The sequence below is a fragment of the Taudactylus pleione genome, unplaced genomic scaffold (genome assembly GCF_031769625.1).
Source record: "Taudactylus pleione unplaced genomic scaffold, aTauple2 ptg000332l, whole genome shotgun sequence".
Taxonomy (NCBI): Eukaryota; Metazoa; Chordata; class Amphibia; order Anura; family Myobatrachidae; genus Taudactylus; species Taudactylus pleione.
In genome coordinates this window covers 2626971-2653173 of record NW_028284733.1, presented here as the reverse complement: position 1 = coordinate 2653173, position 26203 = coordinate 2626971, and the positions used below count along the sequence as shown (strand labels likewise).

General features: G+C 43.6%; 1 protein-coding gene across 1 annotated transcript in view; it reads right to left on the bottom strand.

Moving 5' to 3' along the window:
* LOC148509084 (myelin-associated glycoprotein-like) overlaps window positions 1–25053 on the bottom strand; it is a 53426-nt gene extending 28373 nt beyond the window's left edge. The window contains exons 1-6 of the mRNA XM_088443622.1: window positions 24990–25053; window positions 22150–22412; window positions 19397–19469; window positions 11456–11536; window positions 7444–7803; window positions 5247–5537 (exon numbers count right to left, since the gene is read on the bottom strand). Coding sequence (XP_088299748.1) covers window positions 5247–5537; window positions 7444–7803; window positions 11456–11536; window positions 19397–19469; window positions 22150–22412; window positions 24990–25053 — 1132 coding nt within the window. The remainder of the gene's footprint in view (window positions 1–5246; window positions 5538–7443; window positions 7804–11455; window positions 11537–19396; window positions 19470–22149; window positions 22413–24989) is intronic.
* Window positions 25054–26203: the final 1150 nt, after the last annotated feature.

Below are 26203 nucleotides of genomic sequence, written 5' to 3'. Positions count from 1 at the left end.
AATAGGTCTGGACTGGAATACAGGATCACCGTAATGGTACTGGGTGATGGATATCTGGAATGGAACCGAATTGCTGGAACACCAGAATGGGACCAGATTGGAACTGCCAAAGTCAGTTATTGTATTGGAACCGATGGAATCAGGTATCAGACTGGAATCTATGGTGCTGGTATCAGATTAAAACTGGTGATACAGGATATCGAACTGGACCTGACGGAATCAGGAATCCAGCTAGAACTATTGGTGCTGGTTGTCGGATTAGAACCGATGATACAAGATATCAGACTGGAACTTATGGAATCAGGTATCAGTCTGGAATCGATGGCACTGGTTATCTGATTGGAACCAATGATACAGGATAATGATTGGAACTATTAAAATCAGGCATCAGAATGGAACAGATGGTGCTGGTTATAGGAATGGAACCGATGGTGCTGGTTATTGGATTGGAACTGTTGATACAGGATATGGGACTAGAACTGATTGAATCAGGTATTGGATTGGATCCGATGGGGCTGGTTATTGGATTGGATCTGGTGATACAGGATATTGGACTGGAACCAATGGATTCAGGTATCAGATTTGAACTGATGGTGATGGTTATCAGATTGCAATTTGAGTGCAGGATCATTGTGATGGAGCCTGAGTGCAGGATCACAGGAATGGAACCGGAGTGCAGAATCACAGGCATAGAACCAGATAACAGGTGCCAGTGGTGCAGCAAAGTAGAAATCTGCTCAGGAGATCAATAGGAATAATCCACTGTATCTCACCAATGGAACACACAGCTACTGTAGGCGGTTAACATTGCATTGTCAAGTGCTGTGTGCAGAGAAGAATCCTTATATACCCCTGGGAGAGCAGGGATTGGCTGCAAGAGTCAGGTGACAGCAAACTGGTCTCCTGTTGGTGGATGCATCGTCACCTGATACAAACTGTCAATGCTGCACGTGGAAGCTGGGGAAATTGCAGTGATGGATCATGGAGCGGGGAACCAGGTAAGTGACCTGGCAGCTGCAGTATATGGCACGATTTGTGACACCTCTTTTGTAAATAGACCTTTTCTGACGGCTTCTCTGATCTGATGCTGTATCCAAAGACACAGCATAAGATCGTCTGCATGAACATCAGCCATCTGAGGATATCTTGGGTTGCCCAGGATGACCGGTGTTTTCATGGTGCCAGTGAAGCTGCATCTGAAGTCACAGACACTAGTCTCTGCATTTCTAGAAAATGAAGTCATCGCTGGCCAGTCCACACCCCGAAACGACAAGGCATATCAATCGTGCCGTGGCTTTCTGGCACTGTGTGTGATTTCCCCGAATGAGATCTACAAGATACATGTGCAGTGCTTTACCTGCGCATGTGAAGATCTCAAACCATCGTAGATGTATCTAAGCCATCAGGTTTGGGTACATCCCTGAATCAGGCCCTGAGTTAGGATTAGTGATTAGATCGTTTTGAGCTGCAATTATGCTGAATTGTGGTGCACAGACTTTCTTTGGTTTAACACAATTTAGGGGCTGACTTTGAGTCCAATGTGGCTACATCTTTTGCCGTAGTAGCGTCTGTATCTTTATACAAATGCTGCTATGAAGCACTTCCCTGGTGTACATATGTGAGTCCAAATGTACAAGGACTGAGGCGCCCACTGTCAGTGTACGTTCAAGCTGAAATATCTCTTGGTACATCCTTATATGCCACCATCAGTTTCACCATCGGTCGCACCATTGAAACTTGCACCAGCCCTATGGTGCAGGTGCAGTTGCTTTATCTGACTATGGCCTCCTACGTACTGTAGGTCAGCGGTTCATCATCATTGTACGCTACCACTTTCGGTGAAAAGCTTGTGACATGCCAATAGGGTGCAACATCTCCATGTTACTTTTTATCCACCCCCCTTTTACCTCCCAGTCACCATCCAGGAATGCCCCTCACATTTCTATCTGCGACTCTGTATATATAAAATTGGGTAGCATGAGCGGTATGACTCAAACGCATGCGCGTGGGAAGGAGAATGCTCCACTGTGCCCGACATCGCCGCTCAGTCCGGCTGAGAATCAGGCCCTTAATGTGGAATATAATAGTTGTCCTAACCATAACGTATCAATAATGTGCATATTTATGACAGTATATACTAACTAATTACAGTTTGAGTCTCCCATATCCAAAATGCTTGGGACCAGGGGTATTTTGGATAACGGAATATTCCGTATTTTGGAATATTTGCATAAAATAATGAAATATCTTGAGAATGGGACCCCAATATACACACAGAATGCATTTATGTGTTATATACATCTTATACACATAGCCTGAAGGTCATTTTATACTATATTTTTTATAATTTTGTGCATCAAAAAAAGGTTGTGTAAATACATGAAATTCATTTATGTTTCATATACACCTTATATACACAGCCTGAAGGTTATTTTATACACTATTTTTAATAATTTGTGCTTTAAACAAAGTTTGTGTACATTAAACCATCAGAAAGCAAAGGTTTCACTTTCTCAGTCATGCTAAAAATATTCCGTATTTCGGAATATTTGGATATGGGAGACTCAACCTGTATATTTACAGGAGATGAGCAACAAAAAACTTAAAATCATTATTGCAATTATTTTTACAATTAATTAATTGAACTTTTATTATTTTTTCTGGTATTTTAAAAAAAATTGAATGCTTAATTTTAGACGGAATATATGGATTTTTTTGTATGGATGAAACATAGGAGAAATCAAGTAAATGCTGACTTGTAGTACAGTAATCACAATAATTGTAGTCCTTTCTATTATTCTAATGATCTACAGGTTTATTTCCTAATCAAAGAATCTATGATCTTTGATCAGCAAAACACCAGTTGCCTAAATCTAAAAAAAAAAAAAATGCCCACAATTTGGAAAACCAACAATGATGCTATACAACATAGTGATTATTAAATCTATTACATTTCCTTGAAATGACAAAAACATTTTTTATGATTTCAGGCAATTTAAAAATAAGTGAGACAAAATACTATTAAATATATACAAGTATGTAAATATACATTCACATACTATAGTTATTGAATACTCTTGGACACCTGGCTGAAGTTGTTAGGAATATTTTGAGTACAGTAATCCTGCTTTTTTCATTTTTGTGGATCCACGTTCAGTACCTGGAGCTCCCCAGAAGCTTAAATTCGTTTTTCCCACATAAAAATAGATACAAAACACCATCTGTGTGTGTATGCAACTTCAGCAACTGCTCCCTCCTTTTCTCCAACCAGTCACGATCATCTTCTCTTCATCAACATTTTCCACCCCCATACTTTTCCCCTATCTCCTTTGGCCACACTTGATGCTCTTGACCACATCAGCGTTTTCTACTCGATTCTGCTCCCCATTTCTACCCTCTCATGCCCTTTCCTAGTTGCCTTCCTCACCAGCTGTGCTCTCCCCACTGCCCTGGACTCTGCTGCACTATATGTCACCTTTAGCTTAAGAAGGTCCCCTCCTCAACCTCGGCAATCAACCCTGACCCACTTTCTCCAAAATTGCGTTCTCAATTGTTAACTACTTTAAGACTCTCATTTCCACTCAATTCTCCAACCCAGTCCACCTTTTTGACACCTTCAATTTCTTTTCCATTCGTAATTATCTCTTTGCCCTTGACTTGACATCCCCCCTAACCACCCAAATATTTTTTTTCACTGTTACAACACTTCATTGCAGACTCTAGCCTACAACCCCCTCAATAGCTGCAATCCTTGTCAACATTTTTTTCTCCATGCTCTTCTCTCTTCCACCTGCCCTCTTGACTCTAAGCTACAGTATCTCACCAGCTCCTCCCTCTCTATGCCTGCTCACATATCCCTCATCTCCTATACCTTCTCCTCCTTTTTCAAACATGCCCCCATCTCTACCATCTTCTCCCTTGACCTTTTCTCTTTCTCTAAATACTGCCCATCTCTCTTCTCCACTACACCTCCAAACTCATCCAGGTGGATTATACAGTATATAACTGCCTCACTTTCTTTATTTTTACTGCCTCCTTGACTCTCTTCAATCCAGTATTTGAACTCTCTGTTCACAATACTGACCTCACTAATACTGCATTTAAAACCCCTTCTTTCTACAAATTAGTCACTGTATTTGCCTACATGACACAGTACTTTAATTGTTCACATTCAACTTGGTCAAATGCTCCACCTCCCCTCCTTTCCAGTAGTATCTCGCAAGGATCTGTTCTTGGCCTCTGTCTCTTCTCACTCCACAATTTATATCTCTGTCATCTGATCAGTTATTTCAGCCTCCAATATCTTCTCTATGTCGATGACACCCAAAATGACTTCTCTTCCCCTGACCTCTCTCTTTTTTGTCCTCTCCTGTGTTACCAGCTGCATATTGACCATCTCCACATGGATGGCACACCACTTTCTAAAACTCTACCTTTTAAAAACTGAAACCACTGTATTTCCCTCTGCCAAGGCCCCTTTACACAACCCCCCTCTCTCTCTCTCTCTCTCTCTCTCTCTCTCACACATTCAGCCCTTCTCCCAATCCTGCCGTTTCCTCATCCATATTATGTCTATGATCAGACTTTTCTTACCCTGGAAACCTACTATTTCTATATCTCATCAACCTACCAATCTCCAATCTTAAGGTGCCCATCCACTAGACAATTAAATTGAGCGATTGAACGATAACGATATAGCTGTTGTTTGATCGTTCGATAATTATTCGATAATCATTTGAAAATCGTTTGCATATTGTTTAAAAAATAACCAAAACGACCAGCGATGCATGCTCCCACTGGTCGTTTAGACATCTATCATCATACAAATACGTTGTACAACCTGACAATATCGTCAGGTTCAACATGTTTGCAGATGATTGATGCTCGTTCAGTGTAGGCACATCACAGACAGACAAACGACTGCACGATTACAATGTTGTAATCGTGCAGTATTTTACCTGTCGTCTAGTGGATGGGCTCCTTCACTCTTCTTCAGTCTATACTCGTTCTTTTGTTGATTTATAGCGAGTGGTGCTGATTTTTAATAAGGCTAAACATTTGCCAATTAGTAAAGTGTGCGCCTCAGTCCTTGCACACTCATACACATGGATGTACTGTACACAAGGGAAGGACATTGAATAAAGACGCTGACATGCGATTGCTAAAATAAACGGATGCGCCAGCATCTGATTCATGCCCATCATGTTCAAAATGCCTTTTTGTCTTAATTTAGCCATAATACGTACATTTTATGTTCAATTTGGCTTCTGTCTGAGATCTTAGTCCTCTATGATAGGTGGCTGTGCATCGAATGCTCTTCATATTGTCCTCATAGGAAGGAATATAAGTAAGTTGTGATGCTTCTCTCCAGTACCCTCCAGATAATTGTGCTGATTGTCTTTTGGTCAGACCAGGTTTGTTCCATTCTAGAGATGGGGGGCTGCTGGCACAGGTGTGGTCTGCATGGCATTGGATAATTGTGGCTTTTCCTTCCATCATATCTGCAGACCTGGTAAGTTCAGGTTTTCCTAGGGAATCTGAGAAGTTTTAAGATAAATGTTATATCTATTTTCTTACAACTTTTTTTTATTAGATTTATGTAAAGAATAATATTTGTTATCCAATGTGTTACATTAATAATTATTTGGTCGGGGTCCTTTTCTCCAGGGACCCCAATGTTTGATGTATTTAGCATTATACTGCATTTACCATATAGTCAGAACCTTTGTTGATCTGAATGGTATCCATTATCGCTTAAGTAGGATTAGGAAGGAATTAATGCAGTGGACCTGGCAGAAAAGCAGCTGTAAGAGATATCACCTAATCTCTGGAGACACAAGTAACACCAAAAGCAAGGATCATGTACTGTGGGCCTGATTCAGAGACGGACGCTCTGAAATAGTGCTCGCTCTGAATCAGGGTGTTTTTTTTTGTGCTAGCTATTGCTAGCGACCAGGATGATGGTTGCGATGGTAAAGACCATCGCGACCATCGGGTCTTGCGACGAGACCCTTGTGGTAGGGTCTCGTGGCCGCAAGCCCCAGAGAGCTTCCTGTTCTAATAGAGCCTGAAGGTTTCCCCCTGACATCACTGGTGATGTCAGTGGGGCCACCCACAAACGGCAGGTGTTCGCTTGGGAACGCCTCCGTTTGTGAAACCACCCCCCCGCCACACCTAGAAAACGGGCGAGCTGTCGATCAACATCGACAGCCGCCCCTTTTGTAGTGAGCCACTGAGTGAGAGAATTTCTCTCTCACTCCGGGGCTTGCGCACACATAGTGTGGCCGCTGCGCATGCGCAGAGCCCACCATCGACCCGCTTACGAGCACTCAAGCGCTTGCGAGCGGGTCTGAATCAGGCCCTGTATGTGAGCTGGACCCTGCTTAATAGAGTGTATGGTGGGATTCCCGCATGGAGGTCCCACACCGAAGCAATATCATTTATAGTGGAGGGGATTTAGTATGAGAGGTAGTTGATGTAGAAAACCCCTTTAACTTCATTTTAGGTCACTACTAGAAAATGCAGACTAAATTAATTGTTCAAAGTCTAAATATTGAAGCATTGTTAGTTAAGACTTTCTCCTGCATTAGACATATTGGGGACAGTACTTTGATTGTTTATTATTCTTCACAACATTCCACATGTGATCTACAGAATTTTGCATTCACTTGACACTGAGGTGAGCAGGTGTGAGGCCACTTACACAGTATAAGGACTGCATGATTCTCTGTTCAAGGATAGCAAAAGTGCAAGAAGTGTCATTACGAAGCATAATATAAACTATGCGATGCCCAGATACAATGCTAATTTTTTTCTGTCTATGATGTTATGTCATTAGTTCCTTGGTTGCTCCCTTAAGAACAGGTAAGTGCTTTACTTGGCACTCCAAGGGGTATATTTACTAAAGTGAGAGTTTTTAGAAATGAAGATGTTGCCTATAGCAACCAACCAGATTCTACTTAACATTTAACTAGCACTTTCTAGAAGATAATTGGTAGAATCTGATTGGTAGCTATAGGCAACATCTCCACTTCTACAAACTCTCACTTTAGTAAATTTAGCCCCAAGATGGTGCAAACTGAGAGGTGTTGCCAGTAGCAATGAAGCATGTGTTTCACTAGTGAATTTACTTGGCATATACCAGGTCAACTCAGCTGCCTCAACTCTGCCCATCCCGCCCCTCCGTCTCCTTTTTATAATTGTGTTCCATCTCTCTGGTTGGTACCTACAGGACATGCACTGGCTCCCACTGGACATGTCAGAGACAGGACAGCCCTAAAGCCCATTATGATATAGATATTTATACATTTTTCTAAATGAATTATGAGAATTATAGTTGGGCTCTATGATTGGTTGCTATGGGCATCACCATTTACTTCCTGTACCGATGTTAAATATATCACAAAAAGCTGTCACATGTGTATTATGAAAATAAACGTTTACCTGTGACATTAAGGAGAATACTCATTCCATGTATGTTGAATGCATTCTTGCTGTAATGTTCTGCTACTCCTGGATAATAATATCCTATATCTTCTCTTCCCACTGGGTCTATCCTCAGAGAGCAGCTTCCTCCAGGTACCAATGACGTTCGGCCTATGTAGTCATCTATTACTGATGAGGATGTTCTGCTGTTAAAAATCTCCATGTAATACAGCCTATTATATAGATACCATAAAGTTCTGGATTTAGCAGACTCCACGGCAGGTGAGTATGTGCAGGGGATCTCCACACAGGAACCAATCAGAGCCTCCATTCCAGAAGGGAACTCCCATCTCTGACACATAGAGCCTGAGTAGAAGCCTGAAAGATACAGGTTACATATAATTAGATTTGCATCATTACATATTAAGGTTTATATTATATAGAGGTTCAAAACATCAAATTAGATCGACATGACAATGTCGATGTTACGAGCCGCTGTGACTCCCCACCTCTTCTGGTCCTGGTCATTGCTAGGTGACCGGGACATTACAATACTTCTGGGCAGCGTCTCCCTCCCGGTCGCTAGGCTACCGGGATGCCTGGTGGCCGTGGGAAGGGGGGGTGGGGGGGTGCTGTCAGGGACCTGTTCAGAGGAAACATGCAGCTCACCAGCTGTACTAAGTTATCATCAAAGGGGGCTTGTCTGAGCTGGCCTCTGGATTGGCTCCTCTTCCCTTTATCTTTCAGTCAGCCCTGCCAGACACTGCCGGTTATAGCTTATGCTTGCTATGTGAGCCTCTGGTTCTTATTCCTGGTGCCTGTTCCTCTGCCTGTCAGTGGTCCAGTTGGTTCCAGTGTCTGCATCCTGAGCAGCTGGCCTGCTACAATCCAGACTCGTATCCTGCATTGCTGGTTCTGCCATCCTTCAGCTAGAATCCTGAGTAGCTTGCCAGATAAAATCCTGACTTTTATCCTGCATTGCTGGTTCTGCCATCCTCCAGCTAGAATCCTGAGTAGCTGGCCTGATAAAACCCTGATTTTTATCCTGCATTGCTGGTTCTGCCATCCTCCAGCTAGAGTCCTGAATAGCTGGCATGCTACAACCCTGATTAGTATCCGGCATTGCTGGTTCTGCCATCCACCAGCTTGAATCCTGAATAGCTGGCCTGCTACAACTCTGATTCATATCCTGCATTGCTGGTTCTTCCATCCTCCAGCTAGAATCCTGAGTAGCTGGCCTGCTACAACCCTGATTTGTATCCTGCAATGCTGGTTCTGCTAACTCCAACTAGTGTTCTGCATACTGACACCATGCCTGCCTCATTTCCTGTTTCTGTGCTAGAACTGAGTGACCCAGCCAGGGGGCTGCATTCTGGCCATCAGATGCTGTGAAGTCCAAACGTCCTTGCTGGGGTCCAAGATAAAAACCGCCAGCAGGTTAGACTCCATGCCTCTGGTCTGTCTGGGTCCCCGCCAACACTCAGTGCACTCAGCCTTCTACACATCGAGGACACCCAACCAATTGATCTGGCCAAAGTAAACCTAAGCATCTCTTGAAGATTCATCTGGGTGTATTATAACAGTCAACTTGGTCTTTATGTTGATATTGAACATGTTGACATGTTTAAAATATAGACAGCATGTTGACACTGATGTAATGTCGAAAATATTTTTTCAGTGTAATTCTATCCCTAACCCTAATAGTAACACTAACCCTCATAGTGACCCTTCCGCTATCACTAGCCCTAATGGTAACACTAACCTTCACAGTGACCCTTCCCCTATCCCTAACCCTAATGGTAACACTAAACCTCACACTAACCCTTCCGCTATCCCTAACCCTAACAGAAACACTAACCCTCACAGTGACCCTTTGGCTATAACTATCCCTAATGGTAACACTAACCCTCACAGTGACCCTTCCGCTATCCCTAACCCTAATGGTAACATTAACCCTCACAGTGACCCTTCTGCTATCCCTAACCCTAATAGTAACACTAACCCTCACAGTGAGCCTTTCGCTATCCCTAACCCTAATGGTAACATTAACCCTCACAGTGACCCTTCCACTATCCCTAACCCTAATGGTAACATTAACCATCACAGTGACCCTTCCGCTATATCTAACCCTAATGGTAACACTAACCCTCACACAGACCCTTCCGCTATCCCTAACTCTAATGGTAACACTAACCCTCACAGTGACCCTTCCGCTATCCCTAGCCCTAATGGTAACACTAACCATCACAGTGACCCTTCCGCTATCCCTAGCCCTAATGGTAACACTAACAATCACAGTGACCCTTCCGCTATCCCTAACCCTAATGGTAACACTAACCCTCACAGTGACCCTTCCGCTATCCCTAACCCTAATGATAACACTAACCCTCACAGTAACCCTTCCGCTATCCCTAACCCTAATGGTAACACTAACCGTCACAGTGACTCTTCCACTATCCCTAACCCTAATGGTAACACTAACCCTCACAGTGACCCTTCTGCTATATCTAACCCTAATGGTAACACTAACCCTCACAGTGACCCTTCTGCTATCCCTAACACTAATGGTAACACTAACCCTCACAGTGACTCACCCGCTACCCCTAACCCTAATGGTAACACTAAACCTCACAGTGACCCTTCCGCTATCCCTAACCCTTATGGTAACACTAACCCTCACAGTGACCCTTCCACTATCCCTAACCCTAATGGTAACACTAACCCTCACAGTGACCCTTCCGCTATCCCTAACCCTAATGGTAACACTAACCCTCACAGTGACCCTTCCGCTATCCCTAATGGTAACACTAACCCTCACAGTGACCCTTACGCTATCCCTAACCCTAATGGTAACACTAACCCTCACAGTGACCCTTCCACTATCCCTAACCCTAATGGTAACACTAACCCTCACAGTGACCCTTCCACTATCCCTAACCCTAATGGTAACACTAACCCTCACAGTGACCCTTCCGCTATCCCTAACCCTAATGGTAACACTAACCCTCACAGTGACCCTTCCGCTATCCCTAACCTTAATGGTAACACTAACCCTCACAGTGACCCTTCCGCTATCCCTAACCCTAATGGTAAAACTAACCCTCACAGTGGGCCTGATTCAGACCCGGTCGCTATCAGCAGTGCGCTCGCTATTGCCGATGTTTGCTAAATCTGCGCATGCATATGCATCGCAATGCGCGTGCGTGAACTACACAATGCGATCATAGACCGCTCTCTCGCCCAGCACAGCCAGCCCCGCAGAGTGAGTGTCAAGAGAGGCCGTTTGTGGGTGGTGACAGGGGCAGCCCAGTAGAAATGGGGGGTTGGAGATGCGAACGCAGGCGTGCCTGAGTGCTCTAACACCATTTTAGAGGTGTGCATAATTAACAGGCAGTGTCATAGTACACGTCACTTGCCTTTATTTTACACTGATTTCCTCGCAATGCTTGTGGTAGGGTAAAGCAACCGCAAGCACTGCGTTAGCATCCGATGGTGCTCGATGTACCAATGTTTTAATATACTTCCTGGAGATGACGTGTGCTGGTGGGCGGCTCTGCCCGTGCGATTGGGCATACACTCACACAAACTGGCCGCTCGCAAAGACATGGTGGGTGTGCTTATGCCTTGGCGAGCGTTCGCTTCCCGTGGCATCACTTTGACAAATTTGCATACGCATGGAGCGAGCATACGCTGATAGCGACTGGGTCTGAATCAGGCTCAGTGACCCTTCCACTATCCCTAACCTTAAGCCTAAAAGAAATGTTGGCATTTTCCAGATATCAACATTCTGGTGACTTAGGGGGACTATGTACTATGCATTGGAGAGAGATAACATGGACAGAAATAAAGTACCAACCAATCAGCTCTTAACTGTTACTTTACAGGCTGTGTTCGAAAAATTATAGTTAGGACCTGATTGGTTGGTACTTTTATCTCCGTCCACTTTATCTCTATCCAAGGCTTAGTACATAAACCCATGAGTGTCTACACGCCATATGCATAGTTATTCTAACATGGGAATCGATTTTACCTTGGAAAACCTTAGTCGCGCTCATCCTGTGCTCTGCTTTCCAATGATTAACACCTTCAGCCTTTGACATAATTACGTTTCCTGTATGTTAAATAAAACACAAACAATCAGTATAATTATATGTACAGTGATCTCTGCATTCAATTCAAGTGTTTGTATTTATATTCACTGTTTTCATTAGGGGTGTGCACCGGCCACTTTTCGTGTTTTGTGTTTTGGTTTTGGATCTGGATCTTTCTTCGTGATTTGGATCTGGGTTGGTTTTGCCAAAACCACCCTTCCGTGTTTTGGGTTCTGGGTTTTGTGTTTTGGATCTGTATTTTTTTTTAAAAAAGCATAAAAACAGCTAAAATCACAGAATTTGTAGGTTTTTCTGCTCCTATGCTATTATTAACCTCAATAACCTTAATTTCCACTCATTTCCAGTCTACTCTGAACACCTCACACCTCACAATAGTGTTTTTATGTCCAAAAGGTTGCACCGAGGTAGCTAGATGACTATGCTAAGCGACACGAGTGGGTGGCACAAACACGTGACCCATCTAGGAGTGACACTGCAGTGGCAGACAGGATGGCAGTTTGAAAAACTAGGCCCCAAACTGTACATAATGGAAAGAAAAAAAAGAGGTGCAAGATGGAATTGTCCTTGGGCCCTCCGACCCACCCTTATGTTCTATAAACAGGACATGCACACTTTAACAAACCAATCATTTCAGCGCCAGGGTCTGCCACACAACTGTGGCTGAAATGATTGGTTCGTTTGGGCCCCCACAAAACAAGCTGGCAATTAATCTGTCCCTGCACAAACTGGCTCTACGGAGGCAAGATGTCATCCTCATCCTCCTCATCCACCGATTTCTCACCCTCTTCAGTGCTGTGTACATCCTCATCCTCACAGAGTATTAACTCGTCCCCACTGGAATCCACCACCACAGGTCCCTCTGTACCTTCTGGAGGCTGGTCTCCCTGGAAGAGCTGATAATTCATTTTGATGAACATCATCTTCTCCACATTCTGTGGAAGCAACCTCCTACGCCTTTCGCTGACAAGGTTCCCGGCTGCACTAAACACTCTTTCGGAGTACACACTGGAGGGGGGGCAACTCAGGTAAAATAGAGCCAGTTTGTACAGGGGCCTCCAAATTGCCTCTTTTTCCTGCCAGTACAGGTATGGACTGTCTGACATGCCTACTTGGATGCTGTCACCGATGTAATCCTCCACCATTCTGTCAATGGTGACAGTATCATAAGTAGTGACAGTAGACATGTCAGAAATTGTTGCCAGGTCCTTCAGTCCGGACCAGATGTCCAAACTTGGTCCTGCCTGCCCTGCATCACCGCCAGCGGGTTGCTCAGGATACCTAAGTTTTTTCCTGGCAGCCCCAGTTGCGGGAGAAAATGAAGAAGGAGCTGTTGAGGTGTCACGTTCCGCTTCAGCTGACAGTGTTTTCACCAGCAGCTCTTTCCAACCTCTGCAGGCTTGTGTCAGCCGGAAAGAGAGACACCACATAGGCTTTAAACCTAGGATCGAGCACGGTGGCCAAAATGTAGTGGTCTGATTTAAACAGATTGACCACCCTGGAATCCTGGCAAAGCGAATGAAGGGCTTCATCCACAAGTCCCACATGCCAAGCGGAATCGCTCCGTCTTAGCTCCTCCTTCACTTTCTCCAGCTGCTTCTGCAAAAGCCTGATGAGGGGAATGACCTGACTCAAGCTGGCAGTGTCTGAACTGACTTCACGTGTGGCAAGTTCGAAGGGCTGGAGAACCTTGCTCAACACGGAAATCATTCTCCACTGCACTTGAGTCAGGTGCATACCCGCTCCTTTGCCTATGTCATAGGTGGATGTATAGGCTTGTATGGCCTTTTGCTGCTCCTCCATCCTCTGAAGCATATAGAGGGTTGAATTCCACCGCGTCACAACCTCTTGCTTCAGGTGATGGCGGGGCAGGTTCAAGAGTGTTTGCTGGCGCTCCAGTCTTCGGCACGCAGTCGCTGAATGGCGAAAGTGGCCAGAAATTTTTCGGGCCACCCAAAGCGTCTCCTGCACGCCCCTGTCGCTTTTCAGAAAATTCTGCACAACCAAGTTTATTGTGTGAGCAAAACATGGGACGTGCTGGAATTTGACCAGATGTAATGCCCGCACAATATTGGTGGCGTTGTCAGATATCACAAATCCCCAGGAGAGTCTAAGTGGGGTAAGCCACTGGGCGATGATTTCCCTCAGTTTCTTTAAGAGGTTGTCGGCGGTGTGCCTCTTACTGAAACCGGTGATACACAGAGTAGCCTGCCTTGGAACGAGCTGGCGTTTCTGAGATGCTGCTACTGGTGACGCTGCAGCTGTTGCTGCGTAAGGTGATACATCTACCCAGTGGGCTGTCACAGTCATATAGTCCTTAGTCTGCCCTGTTCCACTTATCCACATGTCCGTGGTTAAGTGGACATTGGGTACAACGGCATTTTTCAGGACACTGAGGACACTTTTTCTGACGTTTCTGTACAGTCTCGGTATCGCCTGCCTAGTGAAGTGGAATCTAAACGGGATTTGGAACCGGGGACACACTACCTCCATCAATTGTCTAAATCCCACTGCACTAATGGCGGATACCGGACGCACGTCTAACACTAACATAGCAGTCAAGGCCTCAGTTATATGTTTTGCTTCAGGATGACTGCTGTCGTACTTCATCCTCCTCGCTAAGGACTGTTGGAGGGTCAATTGTTTAGTAAAAGTAGTGGTGTTCCTACATCCTCTCTGGGATGATGAACGACTCCCAGCAGCAGCAACAGCAGCAGCAGCAGCAGTAGGCGTAGCAATGCAGGATCCTCCAAAGGAATCCCGGATTGGAGAGTCAGTCATGCTAGTGACATGGCCTGCAGGACTACTTCCGATCCTGACTAAGGAGGAAATTGACGAGGAGGGAGTTGACGGTGTGGTTTGCAGGCACTTGGATACAACAGGACAACGGGATTTAGGTGTCCCTGGACTGCTTATGGTCTTAGCCAAAGTTTCTGAACTTGACAGTAACTTATTATGAACACGTTGCAGGTGCCGTATAAGGGAGGATGTTCCTAGGTGGTTAACGTCCCTACCCCTACTTATTCCACCTTTTCATATGGTACATATGGCAAGACAGTTGTTGTCCGGATTTGGATAGAAATATTGCCAGACCAAAGAGGTGGAATGTTTGGTCGTCTGCCCAGGCATGACCGTGATGGGCTTTTTCATCCCACGGACAACAACTGTCTCCCCCGGAGCCTGATTTAAACAAACCACATCACCATCAGAATCCTCCTCACCAACTTCCTCCTCAGCGCCAGCTACACCAGTATCCTCATCCTGTTGTACTTCAACAGTGACATCTTCAATTTGCATATCAGCAAGTGGACTTTGGGTGCTCCTTTCAGCACTTGCAGGGGGCGTGCAAATGGTGGAAAGAGCCACCTCTTCCCGACCAGTTCTGGGAAGGTCAGGCATCGCAACCACCACCACACTTGGACTCTCCTTGGTGATTTGTGATATCTTCTTAGAAAGCACAGTTCTTCGCTGTGCTTTTGCCAGCTTAACTCTTTTGATTTTTTTAGTGGGAGGAGGGCTTCCATCGTCATGTGAAGCTGAACCACTAGTCATGAACATACTAGGGATCGACCTTAGCCGTTCCTTGCCACTCCGTGTCGTCAATGGCATATTGGCAAGTTTACATTTCTCTTCAGATGATTTAAATGTTTTTTTCAAGGTCATTTTCCTGAACTTTGCCATTTGGGATTGTATGTGCCCTCTACTATGACATTGGGCATCGGCCTTGGCAGACGACGTTGATGGCATGTTATCGTCTATGTCATGACTAGTGGCAGCAGCTTCAGCACTAGGAGGAAATGGTTCTTGATCTTTCTCTATTTTATTTTTATCTGAGAAAGTTTGGTCCTCCATTTATGTTATATCGATTTGATATATACGTGCGGCTAAACACAGAAAATATTTTTTTATTTTTGCTGGAGAGTGGTGCACTTTTTGGGTTACACCACCCTTTAAGAAATGAGCCAGCCGGCTCTTTACTTATGGGACACAGGCGCACGCTTGGCGCTGCTCCTCTGTTGATGCACGTGCGGCTACTGCGTACACAATTCACAAACACAGAAAATAGGTTTTTTTTGGTTTGGACCGGAGTGTACTTTGGGGGTTACAGCACCCTTTAACGGTCAAGCCAGCCGGCCCTTTACTTATGACACAGGCGCACGCTTGGCACTACTTTGTTGATACACGTGCGGCTACTGCGCACACAATTCACAAACACAGAAAATATATATTTTTTTGGTTTGGACTGGAGTGTACTTTGGGGGTTACAGCACCCTTTAACGGTCAAGCCCGCCAGCCCTTTACTTATGACACAGGTGCACGCTTGGCACTACTTTGTTGATGCACGTGCGGCTACTGCGCACACAATTCACAAACACAGAAAATATTTTTTTTTTTGGTTTGGACTGGAGTGTACTTTGGAGGTTACAGCACCCTTTAACGGTCAAGCCAGCCGGCCCTTTACTTATGACACATGTGCACGCTTGGCACTACTTTGTTGATGCACGTACGGCTACTGCGCACACAATTCACAAACACAGAAAATATTTTTTTTTTTGGTTTGGACTGGAGTGTACTTTGGGGTTTACAGCACCCTTTAACGGTCAAGCCAGCCGGCCCTTTACTTATGACACAGGTGCACGCTTGGCACTACTTTGTTGATGCACGTACGGCTACTGCGCACACAATTCACAAACACAGAAAATATATTTTTTTTTGGTTTGGACTGGAGTGTACTTTGGGGGTTACAGCACCCTTTAACGGTCAAGCCAGCCGGCCCTTTACTTATGACACAGGTGCACGCTTGGCACTACTTTGTTGATGCACGTACGGCTACTGCGCACACAATTCACAAACACAGAAAATATTTTTTTTTGGTTTGGACTGGAGTGTACATTGGGGGTTACAGCACCCTTTAACGGTCAAGCCAGCCGGCCCTTTACTTATGACACAGGCGCACGCTTGGCACTACTTTGTTGATGCACGTGCGGCTACTGCGCACACAATTCACAAACACAGAAAATATTTTTTTTTTTGGTTTGGACTAGAGTGTACTTTTGGGTTTACAGCACCCTTTAACGGTCAAGCCAGCCGGCCCTTTTCTTATGACACAGGCGCACGCTTGGCACTACTTTGTTGATGCACGTGCGGCTACTGCGCACACAATTCACAAACACAGAAAAAATATTATTTTTTTAGCACTTGGGGGGAGCACCCCGGATGGACAGAGCACCCCCTGGACAACACTACAGCACCCCTTTTGGACTGGGACACTGCACAGGACTTTGGAGTGGACACAGCCCCTATGGAGAACTGACTGCACAACACAGTCCAGCCAGCACCTATGGACTTTGAAGTAGTGGACACAGGCCCTATGGACAACAGCAGCACAGCGCAGCACAGCACAGCACAACACTACTCTGCACTACACTACACTACACAGCCCAGCCAGCCCTAACTCCCACCCTCCCTCTTCACTGTCCACAGCCGAGTGAGAAAATGGCGCCGACGCGGGTACCTTATATAGGATCCAAAACCCGCGAGACCCGGAAGGCGGGATGATGACGTTTTCGCCTCGATTTCAGATCCGAGTCAGGCGGGAAAAGTCGAGCCTGACTCGGATCTGCCTCGGATTGGGGGGGGCTCGGGGGGGTTCGGATTTCAGAAATCCGAACCCGCTCACCCCTAGTTTTCATTAAAGAGGACTTTACCAACTGTAATATGCTACTACTGAACATTGCATAGAAGCATCAGTAGCTTAATTCAGTCTAGTTGAGTTAAATGAGTCTCTTCTGCAAAATTCTTACTGCAAGGCTGAGATTGATGCAGCTCTCACTGATTATTTGGCCTATAGTGATACCCCTGGTACAGTATGTCCCAGATTACTGTCTGGGAAGCACATAAGTGCGTACTTCACAGCAAATTTATTGAATTGGTATCCTACATAAAGAAAAAATCTGCACACATTTCTGCTTTACTTCAACAGATTAAGGGGTCTATGTACTAAGAGACAGAGTGAAAAGTGATAAGGAAGTGATAAGGTGCCAGCCAATCAGCTCCCAACTGTCATCTCACAGGCTGTGTTTGAAAAATGACAGTTGGGAGCTGATTGGCTGGCACCTTATGACAGACTTATCACTTTTCACTCTGTCTCCTAACACTGCTTAGTACATAGACCCCTAAATTTCTTGACACGTCACATAAATCGTCCATGTCTGGTGTCAGTGGCACATGCTACACTCAACAAACTCCTCTCTGTCAATTGGAGGAGTGGATCACTATCTTGCATTATTTACCGATGACTTGTTAGCAATTGTCTCACATCCGGTGATGTTCATATATTATTTTATGATAGATTTTGGGAAGTTTGGGAGACTGTCAAATTTTAAGATTCATTTCTCTAAATCCTCTGCTTTGAATATTTCCTCCCCTACTTCCATAATTAAGGGAATGCTGTCCCCTGAAGGTACAGTATATAGAGTATAGCACCCATGTATGTATTCTATTGCTTGTATGTATAACTGGGCTTTGCCAAGGGCTATAAAAACTAACTTACATCAAATACACTTCAGCCCATGTATCTGAAGTCAACATGGATGGTGTCTAGAATCCATATTCTTCAATCTGGGTGTCTAACTGATTTAGACAAAAAAGGATCCCCAGGAATCATTGAAGAATCGGATGTCTTGATGTCTATGAACTGCATTAAAACTAATCTTAGCTAAGTATATATTTATCTTTTGATGAACTTTATCCGATCATTAATATGTATATGTATATATATATATATATATATATATATATATATATACACTCACACATTCGCTTATTTCCCACCGGTGCAGTCAACCTGCACCACATTCTAGTACACCAACCCCATAATATGGGAATTACCATCAAGGCAATATACAGGCTGTACGAATAATTTGGTCATGTTTGGATATTTAAAGCACATTTGAAGTTTATAATTTATCCTGACTATATGAATTTTTATTAAATAAATAATAGTAGAAAAAGTTATAAGTAGAAGGCAGAAAATAAAGTAATATATAATACAATTCCAGCAGAATCAGAGGTGATACTCAAGGGCAAGCTGGTGGGGAAGTGAGGGAGACTTTTAAGTGGGGATGTGCAGGCTCGGATAGGTTTTTCTGACTCGCAAAGTTACTGTGGGCAAACACATGCGAACTTGCAGGAAACAAACATCACAACTCCCACAAATTTACCAAACATAACAATAGAATATGGTGATACCACCTCAGGGGCTTATATGCTGTTTTATGTTTTATAAAATGTGAGTACAGTGTTTGAATAAATTTGTCCTGATTTTGTCATATTTTTGCACTACGATCTTCCTTTCTCTTTGAGAACACAAGCTTACAAGAAAATGATCGAGGAATTAATATACTGCACACTTTATCCCTAACAAAAGTTTGATATAAAAAGAAGGGGAAAGAATCGTTCATTTGATCTATATGAAAATTATCACATATAACTCTATAAATAGAGTAATACTCTAACATTTTGCATTTATTTTGTGTGATTAATTGCATTATCCCATCCTAATTAGCGACATACACTAGCCTTACATTTGTTTTATAGTCATCATGCCTATAACACAAACATGCAGGTGGTTTGTGATGCAAAAATGGAGTGTTGTAGTCGGCTATCCTGGCTCATGTCATGATGCCTTTATACTCATCCCTTCATGATCATTTTGATGCCGGACAAATGCCCGAGAGTTGTTGCTGGGTAAGTACCATTTACACTGACACTTTACTGAATACCTACATGTTAATATGTTTGTTAATTATTTAAACTGTGTTTAACTTATAGGTGATGTCGGGTATGGGTGTCTTTCTTGCCTTCTGACTCCATTGTTACTTCTGGACTCTCCTGCTGAGAAGAATTATAATCATGCACATAAGTCCACTCAATCTGTGATAGAGCGTTAATTTGGCCTGCTAAAATCTCTTTCTGATTTATTGATAAATTGGGTGGCCTTTTGTTGAATTCTTGTTTAGAAGTCTCTGACATTGTGCTCAGTTGCTGTCTTTTGCACAATTTGTATTTGCAGCAGCTGATTATGACTTAGACAGTGTGCAGGCAGGGGACTCTGTTGTATTTGGTGACAACTTGACCACAGAGAGTGAGAGGCAGGTCAGATGACTGGTCATCAGTCAGCATTTTACCAGTAAGTATCATAACATCATTTGCATGGGTAAACGGTGGGAAAATGGCTGCGGCGGCCATTTTCCAGCCATTTATTACAGCACCAGACCCCCCGCGCCAATGTGGGACTCTAGAGAGGTAAGTATATTATGTGTGCAGGGTGTGCGGTGTGGGCAGGGTCGCCGAGAGGGGGTGGGAGCGGGTACAGTTTACCCGGGCCCGGGCTTACAGAGGGGCCCGGGTCTGGCACCGCCCCCCCCTCACTTCCTCCCTCCTCCCTCCCTCTGCAGCAGCCAAGCACACAGCATGTGCTGGGCTGCAGTGAGAGATTGCTTGCAGCTGCTAATCAGCAGCCACAGCAATCTCCTATGCCTGAAGGGGGGAGCGATCACACGGATCGCGCCCCCCTCTGGCTTTGCGCCGGGCTGAGGGGCTCACAGCGCCCCCTCCGTCATAGCGCTGCAAAACAATGTTCTTGTTTTTTTTTTAAAGGGGGCGTGGCCACGCCTCCTGCAATTAGGCCACGCCCCCTCTTAAACGTGGCCCAGCGTGGCTCTCTACGCCCCTGGGTGCGGTCCCCCCCTGGATACCCTACACCCATTATATATACGCCCCTGGATCACACTGCGATCACTGTGACAATCGCAGACACATCGCAGAGTGATTGACAGAAAGTGACCATTTTGGGGTGTTGACGGGGGGGGGGGGTCGGGGAAATGCAGGTGTGTTAGTGTGTTTGAACACCGTTGCTGGGGCGTGCATAAATTAGCCACTGCAATGGCACACACAGCTTGGGCATTCACTGCATGCGATAAGGTTAGCAATTTCTGAGTAAGGTCAGACCTGTTCTAATTGTGCAAGAGGCTCCGATGGTACTCGATGTTACCGATGTTTTCACAGAGTTGCAAGGTATTACGGATATGAGTAACGGGAAGTGGGCATCCTTATGTTGGGCTGCGATGACTTTGAGATTGCAAATATTTGCATATTTTCATAGTGGATTCGCGTATGTAATCGCCCGCCTCGATTGTAATAGCAATTTGTAATGAATCAGGCTCTATATGCACAAACTTTCATCAATTTAAAATATCTAATAAAACAAGGGTTTATTGCTGTATGACACGTCCAATATGATGTACGCTTAATAATGTCTACATAATTGTCTAAAATGTTTTCAACATCAATATGAACTCCACAAAATGGTAAGTTTCCTTTGAGTTTTGCAATTTCTACATGTTCTGTTTGTTTTCAGCCTTTTCTTAAAAATAATGTCTGATAAAAGCTTAAAGGTCACTTGAAAAAAAAGTACATTAACTGAAAACATGTTTGTGTAGACTAACAAACCTACATGTACATTTTGTCACCAAAATAATTAGCAAAACACTCTAAATACACGCCTGTAATGTTTTTTATCTGTACACATAAGTGAAAGTTGTCGGGACAAATATATTGTGTATTTTATGTTATGTCCACTGAAAAGCTGCTACATGTTGCCTTTGTGCACTTCATACACATAAATTTAGCAAAAAAAATGCTCACACAATAATGCTACTGTAATTGTTGTTTTTTTATGTAAATGATGGTGAAGTCTCAAAGTACAAGACCTACATATAAATTGTAAGCACATAACACTTTTCTTTTTTATCAAAAGAATTGAAAAACATGCTTTTTTATGGAAGTTGTAAGATCACAACAAGTCATCATTTACATCAGCAGGCAAAATGACTTGGTGGTGTGCTGTCAGGGGTATTGGGCTGTGGATTGCTGGCTCCAGATGATCTTGCATTAGGGTCTGGTAAGCTCCCTAAAATCTGTGTGCCTAGATAAGTAAATGTGGAATTTAGGTGATGTAAAGCATTATTCTAGTTTTCCAGCAAATGCAAAAGAGTAGTATGAAATCTGTTGTTAGCTTCTTGGAACCTTTCGTGGTTTTCCTGCATCATGAGAAGTATAGCTTGAAACCTTCTATTCAGGGTTGTCTTAACAGCAGTGTGGGCCCTGGGCAAAGCAAATCACTGAGGCCCCTACCCACCCATTCATGGGAAAAAAATTTAAATGGTCATAAAAATTAAACCCTCCTGCATGCAGAGAGACTCTGTCTGACTGGTCTGAAGCTGGCGGATGAAGTGAAATTGGGACTGAGGTGAGTACTCCCCGGGGAAGGGAGGAGGCAAGATCAGAATACAATGCAGCAGCGGCCGGATTATTAAAAAAAATCACAAATGTACCAACTGGCCGTGGCTGCAGGGGGCGGGTTGATGGGCACTACAAACGTCGGGCCCTTGGGCAACTGCCCAACAAGCCCAATGGAATAGGTGGCCCTGCTTCTATTCTCCTCTTTAAGTTGCTCCAGGCAGTTGGTCATTCGTGTGTGTTACACTGTTTGACCAGAGATGGATCGATTGCACCTGTGTGAGTTCTTATTTAGCATATTTATTTGGCTCACTTGGGTGGTCAGCAGATTGAGCTGCTGCTTCTGATACTCTTCCATAGCTTGCCAATATGAGTGCTCTGGCTGAGGAGGAGGACGAGGATGAGGAGGTGGAGTAGGTGTTGTCTGGAATTTTGGTCTTGTGTCTTCTTGAGTATGGTCAGTTGGTATGGATGGAGTCACAAGTACCATTGTGAGAGTGACCATCTCATCATCTGTATCCACAGGGTCAACATTGGTGATGTCTTCCTCTGGATCTTCAGCTGTGTCATGCAAACCTACAACAGAGAAGTGGGTAAGTATTGTTTGGCTAAATCACAATTGTAATAAATATACACACATGTCGTTACCACAACATTTGACGTGTCTAAACACTGTAACCTTATTCCAATAAGCACTGTGTTGACAATGTTCTTTACAGCCTTCAATTAATGTAATTATAACAATAAAATATATAGACAAGGGGTGTGCAATGTGCAATAAGAGGCTCTATACCCACACAGTAAAGACACATACCCCCAGATTTGGGCACACTTTGGGTATGAGGCCATAGTAAAAATGGGGCTGGGGGTTGAGAGTGAATTTGTAAATATAGATTCATTAGGAGTGGAGCAGATTTTTTTTCCCTTGTTTGCTGTGTTGCCAAGGCTAAAGCTGGACATCCACTATACAATTATCTGTCAGATATCTGTCCAATCTGGCTGGCTGGAATGAAAACCTGGTAATGTATGGGAGCCAATGACAGATGATCATATGGTTTTAAACACGGGAAAAAGGACAATAAACAATTGTTCAAATTGGTTAAATTTGTGTGTTTTAACCAATTTGTCTGTTTTCCAGTGTTTGTGAGCAAATGGTTGATTGTCATTTCATCGCATACATTACCAGATTTTAATTTCAACCAGCCTGATTGGACAGATATCTGACAGATAATTGTATAGTGGATGCCCAGCTTAAGAAGTCCTTAAAATTACTACCCCCTCATGAAGTCATTATATCATCTATAAGGGCCCTTAGCAGCAGTCGGTTACATGGTAATATCTCCAGGTCAGATGTAAATAAATGTGGGATAATATTTGCTATTTTATTTTTGGACATATCATAAACCAAACATGTTACCGGTCATGAATTTAAATTTACAACTGTATCTATCATCATAAAATAAATGTAAATAAATGTATTGATGGTATCAAGGGTAAATATTAACACTCACATCTGTTACCATAAGTTGCTTTTAACTTGGCAATTTCAAACCTATGAATTCTATGGAGATGTCTTTCATTAAGACTTTAATATAGAAAGGACACATATACAGTACATGGATGTAATAAGGCAATAAATTACAATAGTTTTAGTGTGATCTGAGCTGTTTTAATTTTTGTTGGTTTATATTAAATAAATGTGTGTGGCTATGCTGGTCTATGTTGGCTTACAGATGAAGTGATGTGTAATCAACAACACCATTAGCCAAACATAAATATATTTCATATAGGTCTGTCTGCTTCAAATATTGCCAGTGCTCAACTCACAGCCCTTAAACATACGAGTAAAGCATGGTAATGTTAATCTCGCCCAATGTAATAGAGTCTGAGAACATACAAACTCAGATATTTTTAGACTAAAAAAACTCTCATGATTTAAACTCTCATCCAGATGTTTTCCCATTCTGAAGATACAACTCGATCAATGTAATAGCGTTACTGCTAAACTCTCACATATTCTAAACTCTCACCCTCTTACATTTGGCCCATTGTGTTTACTAGTTGTCCTTTATAAATGAATGTATTATAAACCAGGTGCAATAGTATAGATATTGCTGTCGATAACATTGGAAATGTCAGCACATGAATGTAGGCTTTGTGGAGTTTGAAAATTACACATGCAATTAATAGCGTAAAAATTATCCTGCACTACACAAGCACAGAAGCTTGGTATACAGTAAGTGACAAATCGTTACAAAATGAGATATGTATAATAATTGTACCTTTAGCTGTTGCAAATCAATACAACGCAGCATGACTGCACCAAATTTATGCATGCTTTCATTACAAGAAAGGCCATGGTGGGATGTGTAGTCAGAAACCTGGTGGCAAGCCCTTTGCTTTATAACCCTAACATCATGTGTTTGACTAAGGAATGTACAGACATCCAAAAATTGGGAAAAAATTAATTGTCATAAATGATTTATGCAAAATGTTTAACACACAGAAGAATGCAAACAATGGTAAAATGATCAAAGTAACCTGTTCCTAGATATTACAATGAAACAAACAACAAAATTACCCACAAACTACCTTAAAATATTAAAAAAACAACTACAGTCGACACCAGGGGTGGGAAATAAGCAGGCCTACAGCTGTGGAACTACACATCATGGTCTGCCAAAGTTTTACTATGAGGCCATGCTAAAACTGTTGCCGGGCATGCTGGGATGTATAGTTCCACAAAAGCTGGAGGGCCGCTTATTGGCCACTCCTAGTCTACATAATGACATCACACCTTTAAAAGCCTGTTTAAAATCAAAAGTACTACAACATACATCTTTGTAAGGGAACATTTTAAAAAACACATAAATGTGAATAGCATAACATTGAATAAGGCAGTAATCAACAAAAGCAATGAATACTTTATAACAAAATAAGTGCAAAGATTGAGAAGTCTGTGAACTACATTGAGAACAAACATAACATTGCAAAGATAATGGTGCAAAGAGAATTCCAAGCGTGCATTGAAAGCCAACCCAGAAACAGCAAAAAAAACACTTTACAGTACTTTGGCGTACATTAGTGTATACATAACTACAAATAGGGCATCCCAAATAAACCCATATTTTAAATATACACATGGCCACTTACCAGGGAGCCTGGGGACATCGGTATCCAGGAGATTGAGATGGCTGACATCCTCTGGTGGGATCATGGTCTAGACTGCTTTCACATAATCCAGGTAGTCAACCTGTCGGCCTGGTATGGTGGCCCTCTGTCCGTCTTTCAAGCTGCCTTGGCCTCCGACAACATCTTAATTTTCACCTGATGTTTTATGTTGAAGAACCTCTTTTTGCAGATGTCCAATTAGTGGCGAATGCTCCCCTCTACGTTGACTGCCATCACAAACGATGCCCAGATTCTTGCAGTGGGTCTATGTCCTGGTAGTCTTATATCCAAACAGCAGATGGTGGTATTTCATGACCTCCTGAACAAGGACCATGTTTTCCTCCACAGAAAACTTCACATTGTGCCTTGGAGGTCTATTTACTAAGCATTGTTAGGAGACAGAGTGAAAAGTGCTAAGGTGTCAGCCAATCAGCTCCCAACTGCCATTTTTCAAACACAGCCTGTGAGATGACAGTCAGGAGTTGATTGGCTGGCACCTTATCACTTTTCACTCTGTCTCCTAACACTAATAAATAGACCCCTTGGTCTTGCCTCTCTGCCTGGGAGCCTTATCACTGCTGCCTGAACTGCACACTAGGGCCTCTTGAGCAGCGACCTCTCCTCCATCTCACTCTTTCCCTGCTTTTCCTCTGCCCTCGACATATTCCTGCCCCCTCCCTACCCAAGCACAAAAAAACACAAACAAAAAAGCCTTCTCTTCTACTACCCACACGCACACACGCACCATACTTACCAACTTTTGGGTCCCTCCTTCTGGGAGGGATCTGTCTGGCTTAAACAGAGGGGGGGAGTGGCATCATTGGGGGTGGAGCATGGGCATGACAACACAATTGCGTCATTGTGGCCCCACCCCCTCTTCACAATGCTGATTTTCAGCATTGTGAATTACTAGCCGGGGTTTATATTGTAATAACTGGGGGAGGGGGGACTAGTCGTCGAGGGCTGGGAGACTTGCCTGCCTTTCCGAGGGGCAAAGAGCAGAACCCAATTTTTGGGAGGCTCCCGGCCGAATCGGGAGGGTGGGCAAGTATAACACACACACAGAAAATACTGACAGACCCCAAAAAATACACAATGAAGACTAAATAAAAAGGAGACAAGACAATAATACAAACGGGATGTTATTATGTGGTCACAATCCTGACTGCTGAATGTCGGCAAAGGATTCATGATAG